The sequence below is a fragment of the Dipodomys spectabilis genome, unplaced genomic scaffold, assembly GCF_019054845.1.
Source record: "Dipodomys spectabilis isolate Male_0828 unplaced genomic scaffold, ASM1905484v1 ptg000179l, whole genome shotgun sequence".
In the NCBI taxonomy this organism is placed as follows: domain Eukaryota; kingdom Metazoa; phylum Chordata; class Mammalia; order Rodentia; family Heteromyidae; genus Dipodomys; species Dipodomys spectabilis.
The window spans coordinates 12,778,349-12,802,985 of NW_024870856.1; the positions used below are offsets into that span (position 1 = coordinate 12,778,349).

The 24,637-nt window shown below is 47.2% G+C and overlaps 1 protein-coding gene across 4 annotated transcripts in view; it reads left to right on the plus strand.

Annotated features, from left to right (window-relative positions):
* Brd9 (bromodomain containing 9) overlaps positions 1-24,052 on the plus strand; it is a 29,070-nt gene extending 5,018 nt beyond the window's left edge. The window contains exons 5-17 of one of the 4 annotated variants that reach the window (XM_042695184.1): positions 283-427; positions 2,099-2,209; positions 2,787-2,962; positions 5,161-5,293; positions 7,025-7,100; positions 11,242-11,337; positions 13,506-13,638; positions 16,239-16,350; positions 19,708-19,746; positions 20,565-20,667; positions 22,506-22,673; positions 23,358-23,465; positions 23,562-24,052. In XM_042695184.1, coding sequence (XP_042551118.1) covers positions 283-427; positions 2,099-2,209; positions 2,787-2,962; positions 5,161-5,293; positions 7,025-7,100; positions 11,242-11,337; positions 13,506-13,638; positions 16,239-16,350; positions 19,708-19,746; positions 20,565-20,667; positions 22,506-22,673; positions 23,358-23,458 — 1,393 coding nt within the window. In that variant the 3' untranslated portion in view covers positions 23,459-23,465; positions 23,562-24,052. The remainder of the gene's footprint in view (positions 1-282; positions 428-2,098; positions 2,210-2,786; positions 2,963-5,160; positions 5,294-7,024; positions 7,101-11,241; positions 11,338-13,505; positions 13,639-16,238; positions 16,351-19,707; positions 19,747-20,564; positions 20,668-22,505; positions 22,674-23,357; positions 23,466-23,561) is intronic. The other 3 variants (XM_042695183.1, XM_042695185.1, XM_042695186.1) reach the window with 3 other exon arrangements.
* Positions 24,053-24,637: the final 585 nt, after the last annotated feature.

Consider the following 24,637-nt stretch of genomic DNA (forward strand, 5'->3'; position numbering starts at 1 on the left):
TGAAGATAGGACAGTTGTAGTTTAAGGATCATCCTGGGCAAAAAGACTAGACCCTAAATGAACAATTAATGAGAGAAAGGAATGGGGACACGACTCAAATGGTGGAATGTGCACCTAGCAAGTACAAGGGTCTGAGTTCAGACCCTGAGTACTGCCACACACCAAAAAAAAGCAAATTTAAAAGTTGATTAGTTAGATCAAATTTTGACTGTAAAGAGTTTTGTATGATTTAGGAATCTAGATTTTAGAATCTTTCCACTTCAAAGATGCTTTTGCTTTCAGAAAAGATCCTCATGGGTTTTTTGCATTTCCTGTCACCGATGCAATTGCTCCTGGGTATTCAATGATAATTAAACACCCAATGGACTTTGGCACAATGAAAGACAAGATTGCAGCTAATGAATACAAGTCAGTGACAGAATTTAAGGTAACTCAGTTTTATTTTTCCAAAATAATTGTTGCAAATCTGTTGGTGTGGGCGTGGGTGGTAAACACTTTGTTCACTTGGGGTTGTTTCCAGTTGAAAACATTCTTGGAAGATGATTTTGTGTTTAGACAATGGTTCACAAAACAATGTAAGATAGATTGGTTGTCCTGATTTATAATAGTATTTTGTAGTCTAGAAGCTAGACTACATGCTTTGTGCTATTATAAATGTACAAATATGGTTTGTTTGGTTAGTTGTTTTTTTTTTTAATGTACCAGTTTTGGAGCTTGGACTCGAGGCCTTTTGCAGTCTTGCTTGGCTTTTTCAGCTAAAAGTTGGAGTTCTACCACTTAAGTCATACCTCTAGTTCCAGCTTTTTTCAGGTTAATTGGACCTAAGAATCTCTTGGATTTATTTGCCTGGGCTGGCTTTCAACGGTGATCCTCAGATCTCAACTTCTCAAGTAGTTAGGATTACAGACATGAGCTACTGGTATCCAGCTTGTTTCTTTCCCTTTTTGAAGTGTCTGTGCGGGCATAGACAGAACTTCTTCCAGGCAATGATATGTCCTGGCTTGAGAATAGATATCAAAGAATATCTATGATTTTCCTAATGTTTAGCTGAGTCTTGGTGTTTAATATTGTTACCTCTGTTGAGTATTTTACACTCTGCTTTTTTGTTCTGGCTGGATGAGTTAGGAACAGGGGAGAAGATGAAGTAATGCTTGCTAACATTGGCATTAGTGTATAGAAAGGGGCATCAGGCTGCTTTCTCCAGGCTGAGTGACTGGTAAAGCTTAACTTTTCTATTCTTACTCACTGATTCAAAACCACAGTATATCAAAGGAGAGAGGCACTTTTTAGGATGGACTGGTAAGGCCATAATTTAGTTTTCTAATTCTCACCCCAATCCTTTCTGGTCCAAGCTGTGGACCCCCTTGTGAGCCTTCTCCAAGCAATGGAGTTATGAGGTAAATAGCATCCACGCCACTACATACATAACTAGAGAGGGACAAGCTTCCTAGGCTTGGCCCAGCCCAGGGTGCTGGCCCAGTGCTGGTAGATGCGTACTGCAGCCTGCTGTCAACAGCGGGGCTGACTTCAGTCACACAGAGCTCATCTAGGGGAGCATGTGCTGAGGAATTGGGTAAGATATTACAACATTAACTTTCTAAATAATTTCCTTTTGTGACAAATTCGTCCGTAAGGCCGTCTTTATTTGAGGGAGATTATTTTTCTAATTCACAAAGACAACTATTTATAAACAGAATTTTCAGTTTCTTTTCTGTGAAAAAGATACCACTTTGTGCCTACCCTTACTTAAAGGAACCAGACAAGTTGCGTTAGACATTTATCTTAGTTCCTTCCAAAGAGAGAGAGGGGACTGGAAGAAAGAAGGAAGCACAGAATGTATTCATTTCTCCTAATAAATGTATTACACTCAAAAGAAAGTTAGAGACTGACCAGCTCTCACTGGAAAACTTCATGTAAGTAAAGACCTATGAAAACCTCTCTGAGTTCTTAAAAATTGCTTTAGTTCAAAGTTAGCAAGTTTAATTGTTTTCTACTCAAAATTCAGCCCTTCCCTTTTGGCCCATTTTGACAAGAACCGAGACCCTGTTGTGTGTATGTTTCCTCAAGGCTTGATGGATTCTCTGTTTCTCCTTCTCAGGCAGATTTCAAACTGATGTGCGATAATGCAATGACCTACAATAGACCAGACACTGTGTACTACAAGTTAGCCAAGAAGATCCTACATGCGGGCTTTAAGATGATGAGCAAAGTAAGGAAACCACTAACAGTGAGCCAGAGAACCAGAGCTCTGTTCTAACTTTCTGTGACTCTTAGGCTCACAGAGAACGACATGCTCCATCCATCTGCCACGCTGACCCTGGTGCTGACCCCTGCTGTAGGCCACCCTCTCCTCCAGGCATCAGCCCTCCTGCTGCGGGGTGCAGTGTAGCTGGATGTCTCCTGTAGGGTTGGTGGATGGTCATGATCTGGGTCAGTCTTGCTGGATCACAGCCAGCAGCTTTATGGGTTTGCTTTGTGTGGTGGCCTCGCTGAGCTTTGGCAGCACATACTTATCCTCCTTGGCTTTCCAGATTGCTGCTATGAGCCAGGCTGCATGTGTCTCCTGCAGATCAGGGACACTTGCTGTGCTCCTCTGCCCCCATCACACCCCTCCACCAGCTCTGGGCTATACCTCTGGGTACTGAGCACCCTCAGCCACTCCCGCTGCAGTGCCTGGTAGTGGTTAGGCCAGGTGAGGCTGTGGCCATCTCATGCCATCCATCGTCACGGTGCTGTGGCTGTGAGGGAGAGGTAAACTCCTGCTGCTCTGTCCTTTCTGATTCTAGGAGCGGCTGTTAGCTTTGAAGCGCAGCATGTCGTTTATGCAGGACATGGATTTTTCTCAGCAGGCCGCTCTCTTGGGCAGTGAAGACACAGCAGTTGAGGAGACTGTCCCCGAGGTTGTCCCAGTGCAAGTAGAGACTGCCAAGAAATCCAAAAAGCCGAGTAGAGAAGTCATCAGGTAAGGCTCTATGGCAGCCACCAGGAGGACAGCGTGCACTGAGGGGGCAGAGGAGCCTGGTGTCACTGGGCCGAAGGCCTTTCCAAACCTACAGTGAGAGAGGGAAGTGGCTGTCCTTTCTGGCCCACTCTGAGGTGAGGGTTGCATAGGTGATGTCAGCACTGTTATCATAGGTATCTGCAGACTCCAGACACCACAGGAAAGTTCCTGCCATCTCCTTTCACTATCCCTGGAAGCTTGTGTACTGATGGATCTGGGGCACAAGAGCATCAAGACAACCCTCTGGCCATTAGCTGGTCTTTGTTGTGTATAAATGCCGTTTGCTAGTGTTTGTTAACCCCTTCCTCAGTGCACAGCGTCTGTGAAAGCATCTGATCTTTGCTGTATGTAAGTGCCATTTGCTAGTGTTAGCCTCCCCACCCCCTCTCAATGCAGAGCATCTGTGAGAGCCTTCTTGCCCCCCTCCAGCTCTTCTCTGTCCAGGGTACAGGAAGTTTGTGGCCCATTTGGCACCCACACTCAGGAGACACAATGCCTGAGTTGGCCTTTTCAGCACTAGAGGGAAGAGCAGCCCAGAGATCAGCATTAAGAATGTGTGGACACTTCTGAACAGCTCCCCATTCTTCAGGCCATAACTGGTAGAAGCCTTCAGGAGCCCCTACTCCTTTTTATAGGTAACAGCCCAGGGCTTCCGGTCTACCCTTTGTTTCATAGAGGCCAGTTATTGAGACAGAAGTGAAGTCTCTTCAGTAGCTGAGGGTTTTTTATTTGTTTTGTTCATTGCTGGTACTGGAACTTCAATATAGGACTTTGTATTCTTGCTTAGCTTTTATGCTCAAGATTGATGTTATGCCACTTGAGAATACCATGTACCACATACCTCTACTTCTAGCTTTTTGCTGGTTAATTGAAAATAAGTCTCATGGACTTTTCTGTACAGCCTGAGCTTGAACCCATGATCCTCAGATCTCAGCCTCCTGAGTAGCTAGGATTACAGGTATGAACTACCAGTACCTATATTTTTTTCTTAAATCATTTCTTCTATTTTATTTAACTTTTTGTTGTTGTTAGTATCTGAACTGCACAGAGTTTCAGGAGCTGATTTGAAAGCTCTTTGATGAAATCCGGTCAGTTACATAACTCCATTTTCCCAAGGTTGTGTGGCTCCTCTGACTGTTTTGAACTGTTGTGGGCTCACTCTGTCACTCACAGAAGGAGTGATAGGGTGCCATGTAGAAGATGGAAGAGGATTCTGTTTACTCTCCATACGTCACTTTAGCAGATAGCTGAGTCCAGGTCGTGCCTTATGGCCTGGGGTTGCATGAAGTTGAGAGAGAGGAGAATGCGTTTCTTCATGAAGTTCCACAAATGCCACTGAACTTCATGTTGTCCCTCTGGTCTCTCAGTCCTCCATCTGGAGGACAGAGTCTGTCCATTGAGTCTTGCTTGGCAATAGTCTGGGTGCTGGACAATGGTCCACTTGGTTTGTGGAGTTGAGAGTTTTTAGGATAGAGTGGCAAAGAGTTGCAGTTTGTGTGTATTTGTGTGTGTGCATGTGCATGCGCATGCACGTGTGTGTGTGTGTGTGTGTGTCGTGCTGATGTTCTGCCCTCCCCTGAAGAGCCTTGACAACAACTCACAATAGCATGTTCCTGTCCTGGCTTCTCAGCATACTGTAATAGAGCAGAGCATCCTCCCAGCAGGCTCTGCTCCTGCTCCATTATCCCTTTGCCAGTAGACCCATGCCCAGAGAGGGTCTAGAGAGAAGCTGGCACCATGGAGGGTGGCAACTCCTCCAGGGGAGCCCAGGCTACCCGCTGATCTAGCCAGTCCTTTGTGCTTCTTCTCCTGGGCAGTGTAGAGGACCGTTCTCCAACTGGCCCACAACCTGGCTGCTGGCCTTAACTGTAGCTCTCACTCTAATACCTGTAAGCCATGGCATTTCCTTCTTTATTTCTGTTGCTGTTCCTAAGATAACAGTGTTTAACTGAGACATACAAAGCACAGGTCTGCTTGGCTTGTGCTTTTCACTATGACAGCATTTTATCTTGCTGTGGTTAGAATGTGAAAGGGAGGTTAGCTTTACCCCTCACTGCCCAGCCGGCCTCTGTGAGGGGCACCTCAGCAGAGGCTAGGTTAGGTTCTGACTAAACAGGGCAGGCTGTGCTTGTAGTGATGTTTGATATACCTGCTTGCAGCTGCATGTTCGAGCCTGAAGGGAATGCCTGCAGCTTGACAGACAGCACTGCAGAGGAGCACGTGCTGGCCCTCGTGGAGCACGCCGCCGATGAGGCTCGCGACAGGATCAGCCGCTCCCTCCCTGGCAGCAAGGTAGTGCACGTGGTTCTGCCACTAAGGAGAGCCCCAGCCCCAAACTCCAGTGTGTCCTCACAGCCAGACACAGGTCTTCATCATGAGCACCATGGGGACCCCGTGCCACCCTTTATGCTAGAGTAGTCCAGGCCAAAGTTGCTCTACTAAAGTAGGTGAGGGTGTGGCTTAATGGTAGAGTTGCTTGCCTAGCATTAGTGAGTTTTAGGTTCTAGCACCACAGAAACAGCTACAAAACTTGAAGGTTCATTTTGCCTATTTTTTTTCCTCCTCTTTTTGGTAGTGGTACTATGATTTGAACTCACTTCTGCTTGCTAGGTTGTTGATCTACCACTTGAAATATGTTGCTTCTTTGGTTTCTTTGTTTTTTTCCCCAGCCCTTTTTTTACTTTTTTTTTCTAGGTAGATTTTCATCTCGTGTTTTTGCTGGGCTGACCTTAGATCTTCCTGCCTACCCCTCCCTTCCTTCCCTGCCTCCTTCATCCCTGGGGTGACAGGTGCATATTACCACACCTTGCTTGTTGAGATGAGATCTCAAACCTTGACTTGATTCTCTTGCTTGCCACCTCCTTAGTGGCTGGAATTAAAGGTGTGAACCACTGTGTCTGGCTGCCTTTCTTTTTTGAATATGCCTACTAGAAGTCTGAGTCATCTGTGCCCACACGGCAGTTCTGCTCCTGGGCAGTGCTGAGGACCGTTCTCCAGCTGGCCCACAACCTGGCTGCTGGCCTTACCTGTAGCCCTCAGTCTGTTTAATACCTTTCATGTCTGTAAGCCATGGAGTTTCCTTCTTTTTCTCCTTTTCCTGGACTCAGCTCTTTTTCCAGTGAACTCTGGCTCCTTTAATGAAGAACCTTGTTTAGAAACAGACCCCCCACTCTCAGTGAATCTGAAGCACTCTCAGGTAGAACCAGTTACACATGTGTCTGCACACCAAGTATTCTTGGGGCTTCTGGGCAGAAACCTTTAGCTGCACTCATGTTACCAGGAAGTACACATGTGTATGTACACGTACTTGTACTCCTGTGGCTTCTAGAAAGAAAACTTTGTCCACACTCATGTTTGCATTTGCTGAAAACCCTGCCCTCTGCCAATCCTCTGTCCCATTCACCTGCATCCAACTCCACAAGCCCACTTCTCTGCTGTGCCAGATTTCCCCTCCCCCTTCCTACACCCTACCCACCTCTTCCTCCTGTGCTCAGGTGTCATCTGTCCCTGTATAGCTATGTCCCCTACCCCACAACACAGTACATGTCAGCACATTAGTGTCTTGTCTGCCTGAGTCTTCTGATAGCTTTTGACAGAACAAGTTGTTGGGTGGTGAGTGTTGAGTACAACTAATTTCTATGTGCTTTAGATGGAGGCTGTAAATCATCAGATGCTGGTACAATGCTTGCTTTCCCTCATTTTGTACAAACATAAACTTTTAATTACATCTAGGTCAGAGTGTTTGCTTGAAAAGTACCCTCTTTCAAAAGGGTCACAAGGAACTTGAGACTTCTTTTTTTTAATAGATATAAATAGGTGTTTTCACTTGCAAGCTGGTCAGTCCTTGACTCCAGAGGACATGTGAGAGAGAATCTCTGCTGTTTGTTCCTGGAAGAATTGTGGCCTTGTGGTCCTTGGATTTACCCAAGCTAAAGCCTTCTCTCTGGTTAACACATCATTTGTGCTCCAGTAAAAGGCCACAGTTCCCTTGTGGAACAATACTCAGATGTTACCTGCTTGCAGATGGGCTACCTGAAGAAGCTGGCAGATGGGAGCCTGCTCTACAGCGTGGTGAATGCAGCTGAGCCAGATGCCGATGGTGAGTGCCCTGCAGGGCTTGTCTGTCTGCTGCCGCATAGTCCTCTGAGCTCTGTGCGTGTAACAAAGGGCACGTGTTTTGTGTACACAGGACAGCGACACTGCTGCCCAGCTTCCTGTTTCTGCACATGTCCATGTGCAGAGTAAGCCAGTAGGTGTTGTCAAGAGTAAGTGGCAGCCAGGCCTGTCAGGTTCTTGGAGTGGCATCAGCCACCTGAGTTGTGTTTACATCACTTTACCAGCAGCCAGAGTGCTAGCTTGGGCGCTTTGAAGCTCAGTTGTTATAGAAGGAACATTCGCCAGTATTTCTGGAAGGTCTGGTGGAGGTGTGAATAATGTGGAGATACCCTGTCCTAGTGTGAGTGATGTGAGGACATCCCCTCCTAGTGTGAGTGCCCATGGGGCCATGTCCTCCTAGTGTGAGTGCACATGGGGCCATGTCCTCCTAGTGTGAGTGCACATGGGGCCATGTTCTCCTAGTGTGAGTGCCCATGGGGCCATGTCCTCCTAGTGTGAGTGCACATGGAGACATCTCCTCCTAGTGTGAGTGTAAATGGAGACGTCTCCTCCTAGTGTGAGTGTAAATGGAGACGTCTCCTCCTAGTGTGAGTGTAAATGGAGACATCTCCTAGTGTGAGTGCACATGGGGCCATGTCCTCCTAGTGTGAGTGCACATGGGGCCATGTCCTTCTAGTGTGAGTGCACATGGGGCCATGTCCTTCTAGTGTGAGTGCACATAGGGCCATGTCCTCCTAGTGTGAGTGCACATGGGGCCATGTTCTCCTAGTGTGAGTGCCCATGGGGCCATGTCCTCCTAGTGTGAGTGCACATGGAGACATCTCCTCCTAGTGTGAGTGTAAATGGAGACGTCTCCTCCTAGTGTGAGTGTAAATGGAGACGTCTCCTCCTAGTGTGAGTGAAAATGGAGACATCTCCTAGTGTGAGTGCACATGGGGCCATGTCCTCCTAGTGTGAGTGCACATGGGGCCATGTCCTTCTAGTGTGAGTGCACATGGGGCCATGTCCTCCTAGTGTGAGTGCACATGGGGCCATGTCCTCCTAGTGTGAGTGCACATGGGGCCATGTCCTTCTAGTGTGAGTGCACATGGGGCCATGTCCTCCTAGTGTGAGTGCACATGGGGCCATGTCCTCCTAGTGTGAGTGCACATGGGGCCATGTCCTCCTAGTGTGAGTGCACATGGGGCCATGTCCTAGTGTGAGTGCCCATGGGGCCATGTTCTCCTAGTGTGAGTGCACATGGGGCCATGTTCTCCTAGTGTGAGTGCACATGGGGCCATGTCCTCCTAGTGTGAGTGAACATGGAGACATCTCCTCCTAGTGTGAGTGCACATGGAGACATCTAGTGTGAGTGTAAATGGAGACATCTCCTCCTAGAGTGAGTGCACATGGAGACATCTCCTCCTAGAGTGAGTGCACATGGAGACATCTCCTCCTAGTGTGAGTGCACATGGAGACATCCCCTCCTAGTGTGAGTGCACAGGGAGACATCCCCTCCTAGTGTGAGTGCACATGGAGACATCTCCTCCTAGTGTGAGTGCACATGGAGACATCTCCTAGTGTGAGTGCACATGGGGCCATGTCCTCCTAGTGTGAGTGCACATGAGGACATCTCCTAGTGTGAGTGCACATGAGGACATCTCCTAGTGTGAGTGCACATGAGGACATCTCCTACTGTGAGTGCACATGGAGACATCTCCTTCTAGTGTGAGTGCACATGGGACCATGTCCTAGTGTGAGTGCACATGGAGACATCTCCTCCTAGTGTGAGTGCACATGGAGACATCTCCTCCTAGTGTGAGTGCACATGGAGACATCTTCTAGTGTGAGTGCACATGGGACCATGTCCTAGTGTGAGTGCACATGGAGACATCTCCTCCTAGTGTGAGTGCACATGGAGACATCTCCTCCTAGTGTGAGTGCACATGGGGCCATGTCCTGCTAGTGTGAGTGCACATGAGGACATCTCCTAGTGTGAGTGCACATGAGGACATCTCCTAGTGTGAGTGCACATGAGGACATCTCCTAGTGTGAGTGCACATGGAGACATCTCCTCCTAGTGTGAGTGCACATGGAGACATCTCCTCCTAGTGTGAGTGCACATGGAGACATCTCCTCCTAGTGTGAGTGCACATGAGGACATCTCCTCCTAGTGTGAGTGCACATGGAGACATCTCCTCCTAGTGTGAGTGCACATGAGGACATCTCCTAGTGTGAGTGCACATGAGGACATCTCCTAGTGTGAGTGCACATGAGGACATCTCCTAGTGTGAGTGCACATGGAGACATCTCCTCCTAGTGTGAGTGCACATGGAGACATCTCCTAGTGTGAGTGCACATGGAGACATCTCCTCCTAGTGTGAGTGCACATGAGGCCATCTCCTTCTAGTGTGAGTGCACATGGGGACAACTCCTAGTGTGAGTGCACATGGAGACATCTCCTTGTGTGAGTGCACATGGGGCCATGTTCTCCTAGTGTGAGTGCACATGAGGACATCTCCTCCTAGTGTGAGTGCACATGGAGACATCTCCTCCTAGTGTGAGTGCACATGGAGACATCTCCTAGTGTGAGTGCACATGGAGACATCTCCTCCTAGTGTGAGTGCACATGGAGACATCTCCTCCTAGAGTGAGTGCACATGGAGACATCTCCTAGTGTGAGTGCACATGGAGACATCTCCTCCTAGTGTGAGTGCACATGGAGACATCTCCTAGTGTGAGTGCACATGGAGACATCTCCTCCTAGTGTGAGTGCACATGGAGACATCTCCTCCTAGAGTGAGTGCACATGGAGACATCTCCTAGTGTGAGTGCACATGGAGACATCTACTCCTAGTGTGAGTGCACATGGAGACATCTCCTCCTAGAGTGAGTGCACATGGAGACATCTCCTCCTAGTGTGAGTGCACATGGGGCCATATCCTCCTAGTGTGAGTGCACATGGAGACATCCCCTAGTGTGAGTGCACATGGAGACATCTCCTCCTAGTGTGAGTGCACATGGGGCCATATCCTCCTAGAGTGAGTGCACATGGAGACATCTCCTCCTAGTGTGAGTCCACATGGAGACATCTCCTCCTAGTGTGAGTGCACATGGAGACATCTCCTCCTAGTGTGAGTGCACATGGAGACATCTCCTCCTAGAGTGAGTGCACATGGAGACATCTCCTCCTAGTGTGAGTGCACATGGGGCCATATCCTCCTAGTGTGAGTGCACATGGAGACATCTCCTAGTGTGAGTGCACATGGAGACATCTCCTCCTAGTGTGAGTGCACATGGGGCCATATCCTCCTAGTGTGAGTGCACATGGAGACATCTCCTCCTAGTGTGAGTGCACATGGAGACATCTCCTCCTAGTGTGAGTGCACATGGGGCCATATCCTCCTAGTGTGAGTGCACATGGGGCTGTCCCCTCCTAGCGTGAGTGCACATGGGGCTGTCCCCTCCTAGCGTGAGTGCACATTGGGCCATCACCTCCTAGTGTGAGCACACTCAGACCTCATGCTAGTCCCTTCCACACCTTCCGTATCTGGTGTCCTCCTTTGTGCCCTCTATGCAGTTTTTCCTATCAGCTCCCTCCATTGGTCTCTGTTCTAGTGTTGTTCCTCTACTCTGCAGGGGTGTTTCATTTTCTCAGTGTGTGCTAAGATGTGTGTGCATAAATTCTGACTGTCGGAATGGCCATGTTCTCCATGAGAGATGAGACAAGGTGATCGACACTTAGGAGTTCGATGTTCTAGTCTAAAGTGAGGAGGAACTGTTCTGATCCTTGAGTATTGTTTGCATGGTAGTCTGGTACAGTTGATGGGCCATAAGCTGAGTGAGTGGAGCGGCCACTTTTTTGTTATAGTAACATGGAAAGGGAGATTTCGTGGAGGTGCTGAGTGAGCAATTTCAAAATGCTAAAAGTATTTCTGGTGTCATGGTCAACAGACATGAATTTTAATTTCATTCACTGTATTGTCTGGGGTAGTTGTAAGATGGAACTGAAACGTAGTCAGTCTCATAAATTTATTTTTAGGTGGTCACTGTAGAGTTAGGTCTCTCCCCATCCACCCTTTCGTCCATTGTGCTGTAGTGGGGTTAGGTCCCACCTGCTCACATCGCCCTACATCTTCCCACAGAGGAAGAGACGCACCCTGTGGATCTGAGCTCACTCTCCAGTAAGCTGCTCCCAGGCTTCACCACGCTGGGTTTCAAAGATGAAAGAAGAAATAAAGGTGAGTGTGGTAACCAGAGAGGGAGCCCATGGAAACTGAAAGGCAGCCAAGACTCTGCTGATCATGGAGTGGTGAAACAGCTCCTTCCTATACGATTTTCTTCACATAGCTTTATTGCTGTTTCTACATTTATATTTTAAAACTAAGACCAGTTAAAAATAATAGGTAGCCAGGTGCCAGTGGCTCACACCTGTCATCCTAGCTACTCAGGAGGCTGAGATCTGAGGATCGCAGTCAAAGCCAGCCCAGGCAGGAAAGTCCGAGACTCTTATCTCCAGTAAATCACCAGAAAACTGGGAGTGGCACTGTGGCTTAAGTGGTAGAACGCTTGCCTTGAGCTGAAGAGCTGAGGGGACAGTGCTCCAGCCCAGAAGAGTTCAAGCCCCATGACCAACAACCAAAAAAGTAATAGGTAAAGTCACACTTGGTAACAACTGTGCTGACTGAGCTTCCTGAGGCTCTCCTCAGGGCAAGACTGGCCACCTTGCCCTGGTGGGAGCCTGCAGGTGGTTGCTGAGGAGGAGCTGCAGTGTCCTGCTGCAGACCTATCATGTTCCATCCACTTGGAGCGTGTGCCCTGGGTGCTTGGCATGTATGTTGTGCACACGTCATCCTAAGGCTTTTCTACATACAATGTTTTAATATGTATATGAATATTGTAAGGCTTGCTTTGATGTGGGGTTTTTTTGTGTGTGTGCATGTACATGATAAATCTTGCTTTGATGTGGGTGCTTTTTGCATGAGGCTTAGTTTGTGCATAGTATGTGTGTATATCATGAGGAGGGTTAGTTTGGTGTGTACATGTTTGTATGTCTGTACCTGCATATATGTGTGTATTTTAAGACTGGATAGGCAGGCTGGTGCTCCTTTATGAATTTGCCTTAGGGAGAACTGCTGTCTTCCTTACTTTTCGGGACAAATAGCTGTTTCTGCTCAGTATGCTTCTATAACTTTTAGTAATTTTTTGAGGTACAAAGTGTTTTACAATCCCGATGAACACATTTATTTTCATCTTTTGGATTTTTCCTTGTGTTTTCTGTTTGAAGCCTTTTTTCAGAAACATCCTTCCTTAAGGTCAGGATATATTTCTGTCTGCTCTCATTTCTACTTTTTTCTATTGCTTTCTATGACTCCTGCCTACACTGTGCCCTCAGAGGGTCAACTTGGAGTCTGCACTGACCGCTTCATGGAGAGTGCTTCTGCTTCTCATCCTTGTTTCAGCTTTGCCACAAACGGTCTTTCTTGCGCTGGATAGCTGGGTGTTCCCTCCAGACTTTACCACAAACACCAGCTCCTTGCGCTGGATAGCTGGATGTTCCCTCCACACTTTGGCTTATGGGTATCATCTTTCTGGAATGTGTTTTTCTGCCGCTCTGTTAAAATCCTCTCTGTTTGGCTTTCTTTTAAATCAAGTCTTCCACAATGCACAGTTCACCCATACCCTTGCTTTCCCAGCCTCTCCTTCACTGCAGTTGGTAACTTTTCACTTTGCTTTTGAGTCCTTGTCTTTGTCCTCTGATGTACTTCTAAATGGAAGCCATTCTGTCCCAAGGGGACATTTGTATTGCTACCTAGAGGGAGAGGATAAACCATAGCATCTCATGGGGAAAGGCCAAGGATGCTGCTTCAGAGTACAGAACACAACTGGCAACAGAACTCACAGTCCATGATGGCATTACTGAAGAAGTGGAAAAGTCCACCTGTTCCCCTGCCCAGCCACCTCCATGGTCACCAAGCCTGGTGTTCTTCCTCTGCCCAGCCTCTTCCTCTGGCCACTGAGCCTGGTGCTCTTTCTGCCTAGACAGACTGTGACTCGTTGTTGTATCCCCTGGGTCAAGAGCAGACCCTTCCTATGTAGGTTCAACTCCTCGTGGCTTTTGCCAGAGAGGATCCCATGAACTCATCCCATTGTTAATCCAGGAGGCATGTCCCTTACAGCATGAATGAGCAGCCCTTGCTCTGCAGCCCTGGTCCACAGAGTGAATGGGTTCTACTGGTCACCCAGTTTCCACTGCTGCACTTAGCTCAGCAGTGGAAACTTGCTGGAACAGAGGAGGGCCAGGGACCGCAGTAGGGACTCAGCGAGGGAGGAAAGGAGGGCCAGGGAACCACCTAAAGGAGACACCGCTTGGTTGTATGGATCTGACATCCTCCTGGTTCTCTCACAGTCACCTTCCTCTCCAGTGCCAGCACTGCACTTTCTATGCAGAACAACTCCGTGTTTGGTGACTTGAAATCAGATGAGATGGAGCTGCTGTACTCGGCCTATGGAGACGAGACAGGAGTGCAATGTGCGCTGAGGTAAGGCAGGTGCACGGCAGTGTCCAGGAGCCCTTGCTTGCTGTGTGGTGTGAACTATTTCCTAGTGAATAGTTCAGGGCCCTGCAATAGATAATGCTGGCAGCAGGGGCAGAAGTGTAGTAGGAATTTCCACATTATTTCCAGCTGTCCATTCTGGTTGGCTGCAAGCCAGTCTTAAAATTGAGGTAATTCAGGCTAACTTGGACTTCATTTATGATGATCCAGGCCATTGTGTACTAAAAATTACGTGTTTAGCTACTGAGGAGGTAGAGATCAGGAAGATTATAGTTTGAGGCCAACTTGGGCAAAACATTTGCAAGATTGTCAACCAATAGCTGGATGTATTCTGCTCAGTCTCCAGCGATATTGGAGCCTGAGCTTGGGAGGATGGCTATTCAAGAACAGCCTGGACAAAAGGTTTACAAGGTATTATGTTGCCAACAGAATAAACTAACAATGTGGAGGGAGTAAAATGGAACCGTAGTCCTGGTACAGTCCTCAACAAAAAGTGAATAAAAAATAACCTGTGTGAAAAGAAGACTGAAGGCAGGACTCAGCAATAGAGTGCTTGCCCAGCAAGCATGAACTGAGTTCAAGCCCAAGTGCTTTCAAAACAACACCTAAAGGTTCTAACCCCCCAGCTGCTCAGGAGATTGAGATCTGAGGTTTGAAGCCAGATTGGGGAAAAAAAATCTGAGACTCATATCTCCAGTAAACCAGCCAAAAGCCTGAAGTGTAGGTGTCCCAAGTGGAAATGTGCCATCCTTGAGTTGAAAAAGCCAATCAAGAGCATAAGACCTAAATTTAAGCCCTAGTATTACCACAAAAAGAAGAGAGAATGTGTGCTTTTACATGTTTAGTCCAATTGTGTATGCTCACTAAGTTTTATTTCACTCTGAGAAATGTTTCTCAGTGGCTTGTTCATCAGCTGGAGCCCCTGTGAAAAGGCTCCATTGGCAAGATTTGGCCAGCAGACCTCCCTGCTGGAGGCCTGGAGGCTGCATGTCTCTAGGACCTGGTTTGGCATTCTTCTCCCCTGTCCTTATGTGGTGTTCCTCTGTGTGCCGTCTGTCCTGACCGCCACTGTGGGGGCAACAGGCCAGATCAGAGGTCAGCCTAGTGACTGAAAAGAGTTATCTCAAATACACTCCCATTCGGAGGCGCTGGGTCAGGACTGTAGCCAATAGACTGTGTAGGGTGGTGGAAAATTCAGCTTGTAACAGAGACTAAAATAATCCTTAGCCAGAAATGTAGTGATACATTTCCATAGAACTTTTTTGTTTGTAGTTTTTGTTTTCTGGGGTCATCTTTGTATAATTCTAGTAATTTTTATGGCTAAAGTATAAATTCATTTTAAAGATAAGTATAAAGTATAAGCACATAGAGTCTAACTTCATTTTCAAAGGTAGAGTGCAAATATTTAGCCTTTTATCAAATAAATGAATATCAGATTTGGGGTGTGTGTATAAAAAAGAAGTAGAATGGAGGAGTTTCTTTTGGAGAGAAGTGAGGGCTGGGGGACCAGCATTCAGGGCCCAGACTGGCCCAGCAGGCCGCAGTCCCCAAGCTTCATTTGTGCTCAGCTCAGCTCCTTTAGGACCCCAGGGGCAAGTTGTCCCCAGATCATCTACATCCCATTGCATTCCCCATGTGGGTGCTCCCAGAACCCAAGATCTACATGGCACTACCTGACAGCTACAGGAAGCAACACAAAGCCTGGTGGTCCAGGTGAGGGTAGACTGATGGGTACTTGGGCCTTGCCTTCCTCTGGTCACAGTGTTCCCAATAATGGCTTCCTTTGTCCATTGGCTTCATGACCAGCCCAGCCCTCCTTGTTCCTCTGTGATGTTCTGTGTCTGAAAGCCCATGGGAGGCTATGCTTGGTGCTTTTGTCCTGGCGTTGTAGATGTTTGTTCCCTACCTAGATTAGATTTTACTTAATTGTTCTTAAGCTAATGTATTCATAGGATTTGAAAACCAAGGTGGTACCAAAAAGTGTGTACAGAATCTCTTTCCCTTCCCTCTGTCCTACCCACCACTGTATACTTCCAGGCTGCAGTACTTTTAAATTGAAGCTGGTGTATTTGAACATCTGTCTTACAGAAGTTAGATAGCATGAGTTATACTCTAATGGATTGGGTACTGGTGAATGTATACCATCCCTGCCTTCGGTGGCTCATGCCTATCATCCTAACTACTCAGGAGGCTGAGGATCTGAGAATCACAGTTCAAAGCCAGCCCGGGCAGGAAAGGCCAAGAAACTCTTATCTCCAATAAACCACCAGAAAACTGGAAGTGGCTCTGTAGCTCAAGTGGTAGAGCGCTAGCCTTGAGCTGAAGAGCTGAGGGACAGTGTCCAGGCCCAGAGTTCAAGCCCCACAACTGACCAAAAAAAAAAAAAAAAAGAAAGACTACTTCCCTGGATCTTTTAAAGAAATTTTGGCCATTCCACTTTGGAAATCTCTGTTCTTCAAAAGTACCCTTTCTGGGCAATCCCTAGAGGATTATCTGACGGAGGCTCTGAAGTCAGGAACTCAGTCACTGGAAGGCAACAAAACTTCAAAATTAGAGGTCCATCCTCTCACATAATCCTCTTCTAGCCTGCAGGAATTTGTGAAGGATGCTGGAAGCTACAGCAAGAAAATGGTGGATGACCTCCTTGATCAGATCACAGGTGGAGATCATTCAAGGATGCTCTTCCAACTAAAGCAGGTGGGTTGTGTATACCATGTGTCTTTGTGCACAGGCTCTGGGCCCCATTTTTGGTGTTGCTTCCTGTGCAAACTAGTCCAGCTGGGCTTCTAGAATGGGTTGTATTTAGGTGACCAGCTTATAACAGCTGCTTATCTTCCAAAGAGCTTGCCATGTTTTCATCAGCAGTCATAAATCAAAATCCCTTCCATCTGCCATGATTTTACTTTGTCTTGAGGACTTCCTTTTGGTATTTCTCACCACACAGATTTGCAGACAGTAAACTCTTAGCTTTGCATGATGTGAGGGTGAAAAGCATGTATACATGGAGTGGTCCCAGCATTTGCCCTCTGGGACTTTGGTGTGCTAGACACTTGATACCATTTCAGGTGTTACAAATGCTCTACTCTCTTTTATTGTTTGTCTTGCATTTTTTGTGTAGATAATTTATGTTGCTATGGCTTCAACTTCAGATTCATCAGAACCATTTTCTTACCTTTTTTAAACCCTGTTGTTAATTACAGCCTGGGACATTTTCATTTAAAATACTAGTCTTTCATCTCTAAGATTCCATTTGGTCCTTTTTAGATCTATTCTCTCACATTGTATTCATGTTTTGGTGAATACCTGAGCACATATGTAACATTGAAGGCTTTATTCAGTGACTCCAGCATCTCTCTGACATTATAGAACTGTCTCTGTTGATGGCTCATTGCCTGCCGCTGATCTGTGGTATGTTCAGAAGTTCTGGATTTATTTCATAGGGAATCTAGCCTTGATGGTCTAGGAGACAACCACCAGCCATGTGTGGCCACTTAGAAATGTGAATGTGGCTAGCCTGAGTTTAGATGTGACCAAAGTGTAAACTGGAATTTAGAATTTTGGAAACAAATACAAAACAGGAAATATACATTTTTTACATGAGTTATATGTTAGAATTAAAATGTACTCAACATGGGTATTAGGAAGTAAATATAATTAAAATATATATACTAATAATTAATATTTAATAATAATTAAAATATATACACTAATAAATAAACCATTAGTCTGTAAAATAAAAGATAAAACTTTAAAACTTGGAGATAAAAAATTCACAATATATTGGGTAAAATTTGTTACAAATAATTGCAAATTAAGAGAATTTTAGACTGGCACCAGGTGTTCATACATAGCAATTCAGGAGGCTGAAATCTGAGAATCTCAGTTCAAAGTCAGCCCAGACAGACAAATCTGAGAGACTTCTATTTAATCAACAAAAAGCTGGAACTGGAGGTATGACTCAAGTGGTAGAATGCCAGTTATGAGGCAGAAAGTTGAGAGCATAAGGCCCAAGACCCCCTGTTCAAGCCCCAATACTGGCACACACAACATGCACACACACGCGCACACACATACACACAAATATAATTTTAAGTGTAGCTGCTAGAAAATTTCAAATTTAGTGTGTGCTTATAGTATTTTTCTATTGGGTAAAAGCTGGTTGGATTTTATGTTTTCTCTCTTTTTTTTTTAAAATTGTGAAAATACCAACAGAGGGGTTACAATCACATGGGCAAGGTAAATACATTTCTTTTTTTTTGGGGGGGGGGGGTGTCCGGTCGTGGGGCCTGAACTCTGGGTGGGCGCTGTCCCTCAGCTCTTCAGCTCAAGGCTAGCGCTTTACCTACTTGAGCCACAGCACCACTTCCGGCTTTTTTCTTTTTGCTTATGTGGTGCTGAGGAATCGAACCCAGGGCCTCAGGCATGCAAGGCAAGTGCTCTACCACTGAGCCACCTTCCCAGCCCATGAATACATTTCTTATCAAGCATTGTTGCCTCCTCCTGTGTTTCCCCTTACCATCCTTTCCCATCTACCCCTACTCTTCCCCCCCTGCCAAAGTTGTAAAGTTCGTTTTTCGACCTAACGTCTTGTACATCTCATTGCAATGGGTCCACCTGTATCCCTATTTAAACAATTTGTTTTTTCCCTTCCCCTCCACAAACCATAACAACATCAAATACAGTGAAAACAGGGGTTATGCCGTGGGAGAGATTTACATATATTTATTTTGTTGCTGGTCCTGGGACTTGAATTCTGAGTCTGGGTACTGTCCCTAGGCTCTTTTTGCTCAAGGCTAGTGCTGTACCACTTGAGTCACTGTGCCACTTTAGCTTTTTCTGTGATATTGGAGATAAGAGTCTCATGGACTTACCTATCCGTGTAGCTTCGAACTGCAGTCCTCAGATCTCACCCTCCTGATTAACTAAGAATATAGGCATGGGCCACTGGCACCCAGCTGTTTTCTTTTTAATTATATCGATGTTCAGTTTGACAAAAAGGTAAACTTCCAGGTATCACCTTGTCCTGTCAGGTAGCATCAAGGATGGCCCTTACTCCAGAGCTAATTTAGTCTTAATGCTGAGGAGTGGCCCAACTTTTCTAGAAAGTTTCTGCTCTGTCCACATGGGCTTGGAGAGGAATTTGGCTCATGGCTCCCAAGGTTCTCCTGGCCTCAGCCTGCTTTATACATGCACAGATGAGTATAGAGACCCTGCAGTCTCTCCAGAACCCTTCCTACTAGTGTGAGCATAGTCCACGCTCTGGTTGCCATCTTCCTGCTCTAGATTCTTAACAGATGGGAAGCCACCCTGGGCACACGCCTTTCTATGCTTTGTCAGTGAGACAGGAAGGAACTTGCTAGCTGTGGTCCTGAAGTGACACTGCACTGTCAGCTAACCCTTCAGTTCTAGGTGATCATATTGCACTAGAGTTGAATAATTTCAAGTGCATGGCAACATTAAATGATAATCAGCATTAAAGCATGTAAAATTAGTAGCCTTTTTTATGTGGAAACAAAATGATAGCCACATTCTAACAAGAGTTGGTGAAAATCACAGCACAAAGGCATCTCAAATACTGTTTTGGATTCTTTTGCAGAATGTGTGTAAAACTAGAGCACTTTTAAGGTCATAGCCTGTTGGAGCCAGGACCAGCTTGCTGTAGAAAATGATGACCACCTCAGCAGGGATGGAGTTTCCATCTCTGTCAAGATGGCCCCAGCATGTTGTGTCCAAGCTGAACTGCTGGACCTGTGTTCTTCTTAAGTTGTCCTTCAACTACAGGTGTAGCCTTGCACATCCTCCTGCTCACACCACTTACCCCTAGGCACCTTCCTTGGAGCACTTCTGGGCATTCAGCTAGCACAGCAAATGCTTCTCCTGCCTCACTGCCAGCTGGAAGAGTCATGAGAGCCCAAGTCAGTCCCTGCACGTAGCAAAATGTGATGAGGCGGTAAACAGGGCAGTGTTGCTGTGTGTGTGTGCAGAGCATGAAGGAATACCCTGAAATGTAAGACTGTGTTGGAAAAACTGCTCTCTTACCTCATTCCTTTGCAGAGGAGAAGTGTTCCCATGAGGCCTGTGGATGAGATGAAGGTGGGTGTCTCCAGTGTGAAATAGAGGCCCGACCTGAGGTTTGTTCATAAGCCCTTGCAGGGAGTGGCAGGATGAACTCATGTCAGTCCATTTAGGAACCACCTCTGCTTTAGTGACCTGAGGAGAGCTCTATGCTACAGAACATTGATCCAAGCACAGTGCCAGGAGTTTCAGAACAGTGGCCCCATGAGGCCAGCCTTGGGCCACTCACATCCTTGAGCTACTCAGAGCCAGTAGCAAGTATAGTCTGGCATGGTGGGCAATGCCGTGGGCCATGCTGCAGTGTCTCCACTGACCAGGTGGGGACTGGGTGAGGGCCCTTGGGAAATTTTAGAGACCTGAGCATTGATTGAGGGCAAAAGCTGGGCAGCAAGAAGCAGCCCAGAACCCTGAAGAAATGCAGGCTCACTCTCAGAATGGTCCTTGCTGGCAAGAGAAAGTCTTGGTTTTGAATTATGCCTCATCACTCCTGAAAAAGGTCATGGGCCCATTAGAGTCTATGTGTTTGTCTGTGGCATGCTCCCTTCCACAGCCCCAGAATGCCTTGTGAATCTTGTACAAAGTTAGCAAAGGATGGTTTGCTCCAAGTAGACAGCAAAGTTACCAAGGGCGACACTAGTCTGAGTTGATGTTTAATGTGAATTTGTGCATCTATTCATGAGCTCAAATCCTGGGTCTTGTGGACTGCTGCTTCAAGGACAAGGGATGAGCTCAAAATTAGTACATTATATGTCATTTCTGCAGCTATCATTAACTATCCCTTGCTTCATTTATAGCTTACCTTCACTGTTGCTCAATGCTTACCTCAACTCCTACAGGTTGGCGATGCCTTGGGAGATGGCAGTGGCTCTGTCCTGGATTTCATGTCCATGAAATCCTACTCTGATGTCTCTCTGGACATCTCTATGCTCAGCTCTCTGGGTGAGTCATGCCTGGGTACTTGCTCATGTGGCTGATGTGTGTGATGTAGAAAGAGCAAAATGTTTGCTTTCCCTATGTTCTGAGAGCTGCCCTGGCAAATGGGACTCACAGGGACTCCAATTTGCAGACACTCGTCAGAAGCATAGAAAAGTGATATGGGACTCTTTGAGAATTGAAAGGGGGACCCATCTTGGAACCGAACCCTCAGCCTGGGAGTTGACACTGTCTCAGGGAAACAGTATCAGCTGTGCTGAATTAGAGATGTCCAGCTATGTGCTGAAAAGTTGGGCTCGGTCTGGTATCACAGGTGCTGTGGTGGGCCAGGAATGGGGGTCAGCAGTGGTAGAGTGCCCTGGGTTCTATCCATAGTACCACCAAGGAAAAAAGCATAGTGTGTGAGACAGTATGAAATAATTCATTAGTGTTTGGGTTTTTTTGTTGTTGGGAGGTTACTGGAGTTTGACCTCAGAGTCTCAAGGTTACCGTGCAGGTACTCTATCGTTTGAGCCATGCCCAAAGCCCTTGTTGGTAGTTATTTTTCAGGTAGGGTCTCATGTTTTGACCTGTGGCTGGCCTTAGACCATGGTCTTTCTTTGTGTTTCCTATGTTGCTAGGATTGCAGGTCTGAGCTGCCGTGCCTACCTTATTTTTTGAGATTTTTGCTAACCTTTTGTCTAGGTTGGCCTCCAACCACAGTTGTCACAATCTTGCCCCTCAAGTAGGTGGGATCATAATTACATGCTACCATATTTGGCCCCGGGCACCCTTCAGCCAATGTGTGGCTACCTGGGAAGATCTCTGCTGTCTTAGGCTCATCCTGTGTAGAATCTTATAGCTTCGTACTGGTCTTCTCTGTGGCCTACCTGAGGTGTCATTCTTATGGCTTGATCTGTTACAGCAAGAGGTAGAATCAGCAGAGGGAGTAGGTACATGGGGTGTGTCCAGTACCTGCACAGGTAGACTCCAGTGCCTGGTGCATCTCCTTCCAGGACAAAGGTTGGGTGGTCCAGGCTGTGCACACAGTTTTGTACCTGTGGTTATGGAACCCCACAGGGGCATCAGCTTTCCTGAGGACAGTCACCAGGCTGCACACCAGTTACTCTCTTTCTTGATACTCATAGGAGTTTTTCTTATCTTATAGTTTTCAGAAGTTTGTAATATTCTTGGGTTTGTTTTTCTTTAGATAAATTAATTCTTAGACCTATATCCACATTGCTTTGGTCAAATATGGAAATAATTCACCTGTAATTTCTTTACTACCCACAGCCCATTCTTTTTCTAAGACCCCAGTTCTATGTGTAAGACCCCCTGGGCTGCTGAAGTTGGCCACATTGACCTACTACCTTGCTGATCTGTCATCAGTCTGGGTTGGTGGGGCTGTACCTTTATAAGGGCTTGACACCAGAAACCTAGTTGGTGGCATACAGGGCATCAGAGACATGTCCCTGAGCTCCTTGTTTATCTGTCAGCCTCTGGAGACCTCCCTGGCAGTTGTGCCTTCCTTCAGGCTCAGGTCTTGCTTTGCTGAGATGGAGAGGACGTACATCCTGCTGGGTCTCCTTGGCTCTAAGCCATGAGCAGGGTTGAAGGCCTGTTCTTTGACCCCTGTTGGATGCTCTGCAGCTCTCTCCTCGTTTGAGGCAGGAGGCTAGTGTCATGTTACTTCATTGGCTCAGATCTCAGCCTAGTGTGTAACAAGAGGCTGTGATTCAGTGGGACACTTTGCTTGAGTCTTACTCCCTGGAAGTTTGCATCCCTAGCCCGCTCTCCTCTGCTGTGTATCCAGCTGCAGGCCAACCCACAGGGCCTCACCAGCATCCTGTCAACCCCATTTGCAGGGAAAGTAAAGAAGGAGCTGGATCATGACGACGGTCACTTGAACTTGGACGAGACAGCGAGACTCCTGCAGGACCTGCATGAGGCACAGGCGGAGCGTGGAGGTTCCCGGCCATCATCCAACCTCAGCTCCCTGTCCAATGCCTCTGAAAGAGATCAGCACCCCCCAGGTATGCTGCCAATGGGTCTGGTGGTAGGAGCCCAAGAGTGGTGGTAGGTCAGGCCCACAGGTCTTGGAGTGCAGTCTTGGTGTAGGAGTTTACAAGCTCTTGGCTTTGTGCGCAGGCCTTTGACCAGCCCCAGGACCCCTGGCTGGCACAGAACCATGCCTTGGAGCCAGCTGGAACTCGAGTATCTATTTCTGTTCCAGATCTGTCCCTCAGGGCCTTGTGCCATTCCAGATTTTTGTCCCAGATTGTGTGTTAGCCAGTGTGTATGCTTTAGTATTCCTAGGGGACAATCAGACTATGTTCAAGAAGGGAGAGATCACAGCACGGGAACCTGAATGAGTGTTTTGGCCATGTGTGGCAGCAGATGTTGGCTCCTTGAAGGCACTTGAACACATCAGGTCCTGCCATTCTGTCTTTTTGTTGTTACGCTTGGTGATGCATGTGAATGAGGCACATAGTCACCACCCAGCTACACCAGTCTCCAGTGCTTTACCTCCCACGGGAAAACGGAACCACGTTCTATAGGCAGAGTAAATCCTGACCTTTTCCAGAGAAAAAACATTCCGGGGGTGTGGCCAGAGCCAAAAGGACTTGTGTTTTTGGTCCCATTCACCTTACATTGAAAAGTCAGGTGTAAAGTGAGGCCACTCCTGTCCAGGAGGTCCACCACAGCTCTGTCTGCAGGAAGCCCTTCTCGCCTGAGTGTTGGGGAACAGCCAGATGTCACCCATGACCCATACGAATTCCTCCAGTCTCCAGAACCTGCAGGCTCATCGAGGAACTAACTTGTAGGTAGTCCCGGGGTTTTTCTTTCTTCCTGAGTTTTATTTGCATGTAGTTTTTTCTTCCTGAGACAAACTTTTGTCTTTCTTCTCTGGCCTTTGGCAGTGTCCTGGGAGTTGGTGGCTTGTCTGCAGTCATATCAGCCGCGGAGGGACAGCTGCACTGTTTAGTCCTGTGAGTTCCAAGCAGTGAAAACCACATAGAGGGTCTGCAGCTGATCGCACAGCTGTGCTGAGGGCCAGCATGTGGATCGAGGCTTCTTTGCTGGTGTGGGGGCACAGATGAGGCCCAGTCTTCATTCTGTCAGAGTCCTACATATCTCCAGCATAGTGCGTTTCTCAGCAGACGATAGAGGATCAGCACGGGAACCCATGGGGAGCCCAGGCAGGCTGAGTAAGGCAGTTTCTTCTTCTGGTATGATGGCTGAGCCTGAGGAAGGTGATGTTCTACTGGGAAACTGTGAGCCGGACTGCGAGGTATTGTGAAGTACTCAGAGCTGAAAAGAGTTTTGTAATTGGATGTGTTTACTGGGTACCTGCTTGTATTTGCAGAATACTGTAAACACAGATCCTAATAAAGAGATTTCTAAAAATGGATTTAGTATGGTTGTTCCCTGGCCCACTGCATTGCTGAGTACCCTTTTCCCTCTTGGGGAAGTATAAAAGTTTTCAGGGACCAGATAGAGATGTAAGCTCGGTCCTAGGGGATGAGGAATGTAGCTGGAAGGGCCCTGTGGGCAGTGGGCAGTATCCAGGCACAAGCATGACAACAGGTTGTGCTGTGGTGCTGGCCGAGGCCCAGTACACGATGTAGAGAGCAGAGCATCTAACACCTGAAAAATGGCTTCAGCTAACTCTTACCTAGGCCAGGGGTAGCCACCTGGAAGAGTCACACCTCACTTGGGGTGTCCTGGCCTCAAGGCTGCCACTCCCCTCTCCCAGGCTACCCTTGGAGCTGTGCCTCCCACATCCCAGGGTCTGGGCTGTGTCCCCACTGCAGGAAAGGCTGGAGAAATGCCTGGACTTTCAGCCTTAGCTGGAGCTCCACTGATCCACCAGCCTCAGGGAGATTCCTGAAGCCTGGGTTCCATGAACATAGGCAGTCATGTCTGCCACAGTTACCCAGGGTGAGCTCACAGAGGCAGAGCCTCTTCTGGCACCTTTAACTCACCAGCTTGTAGC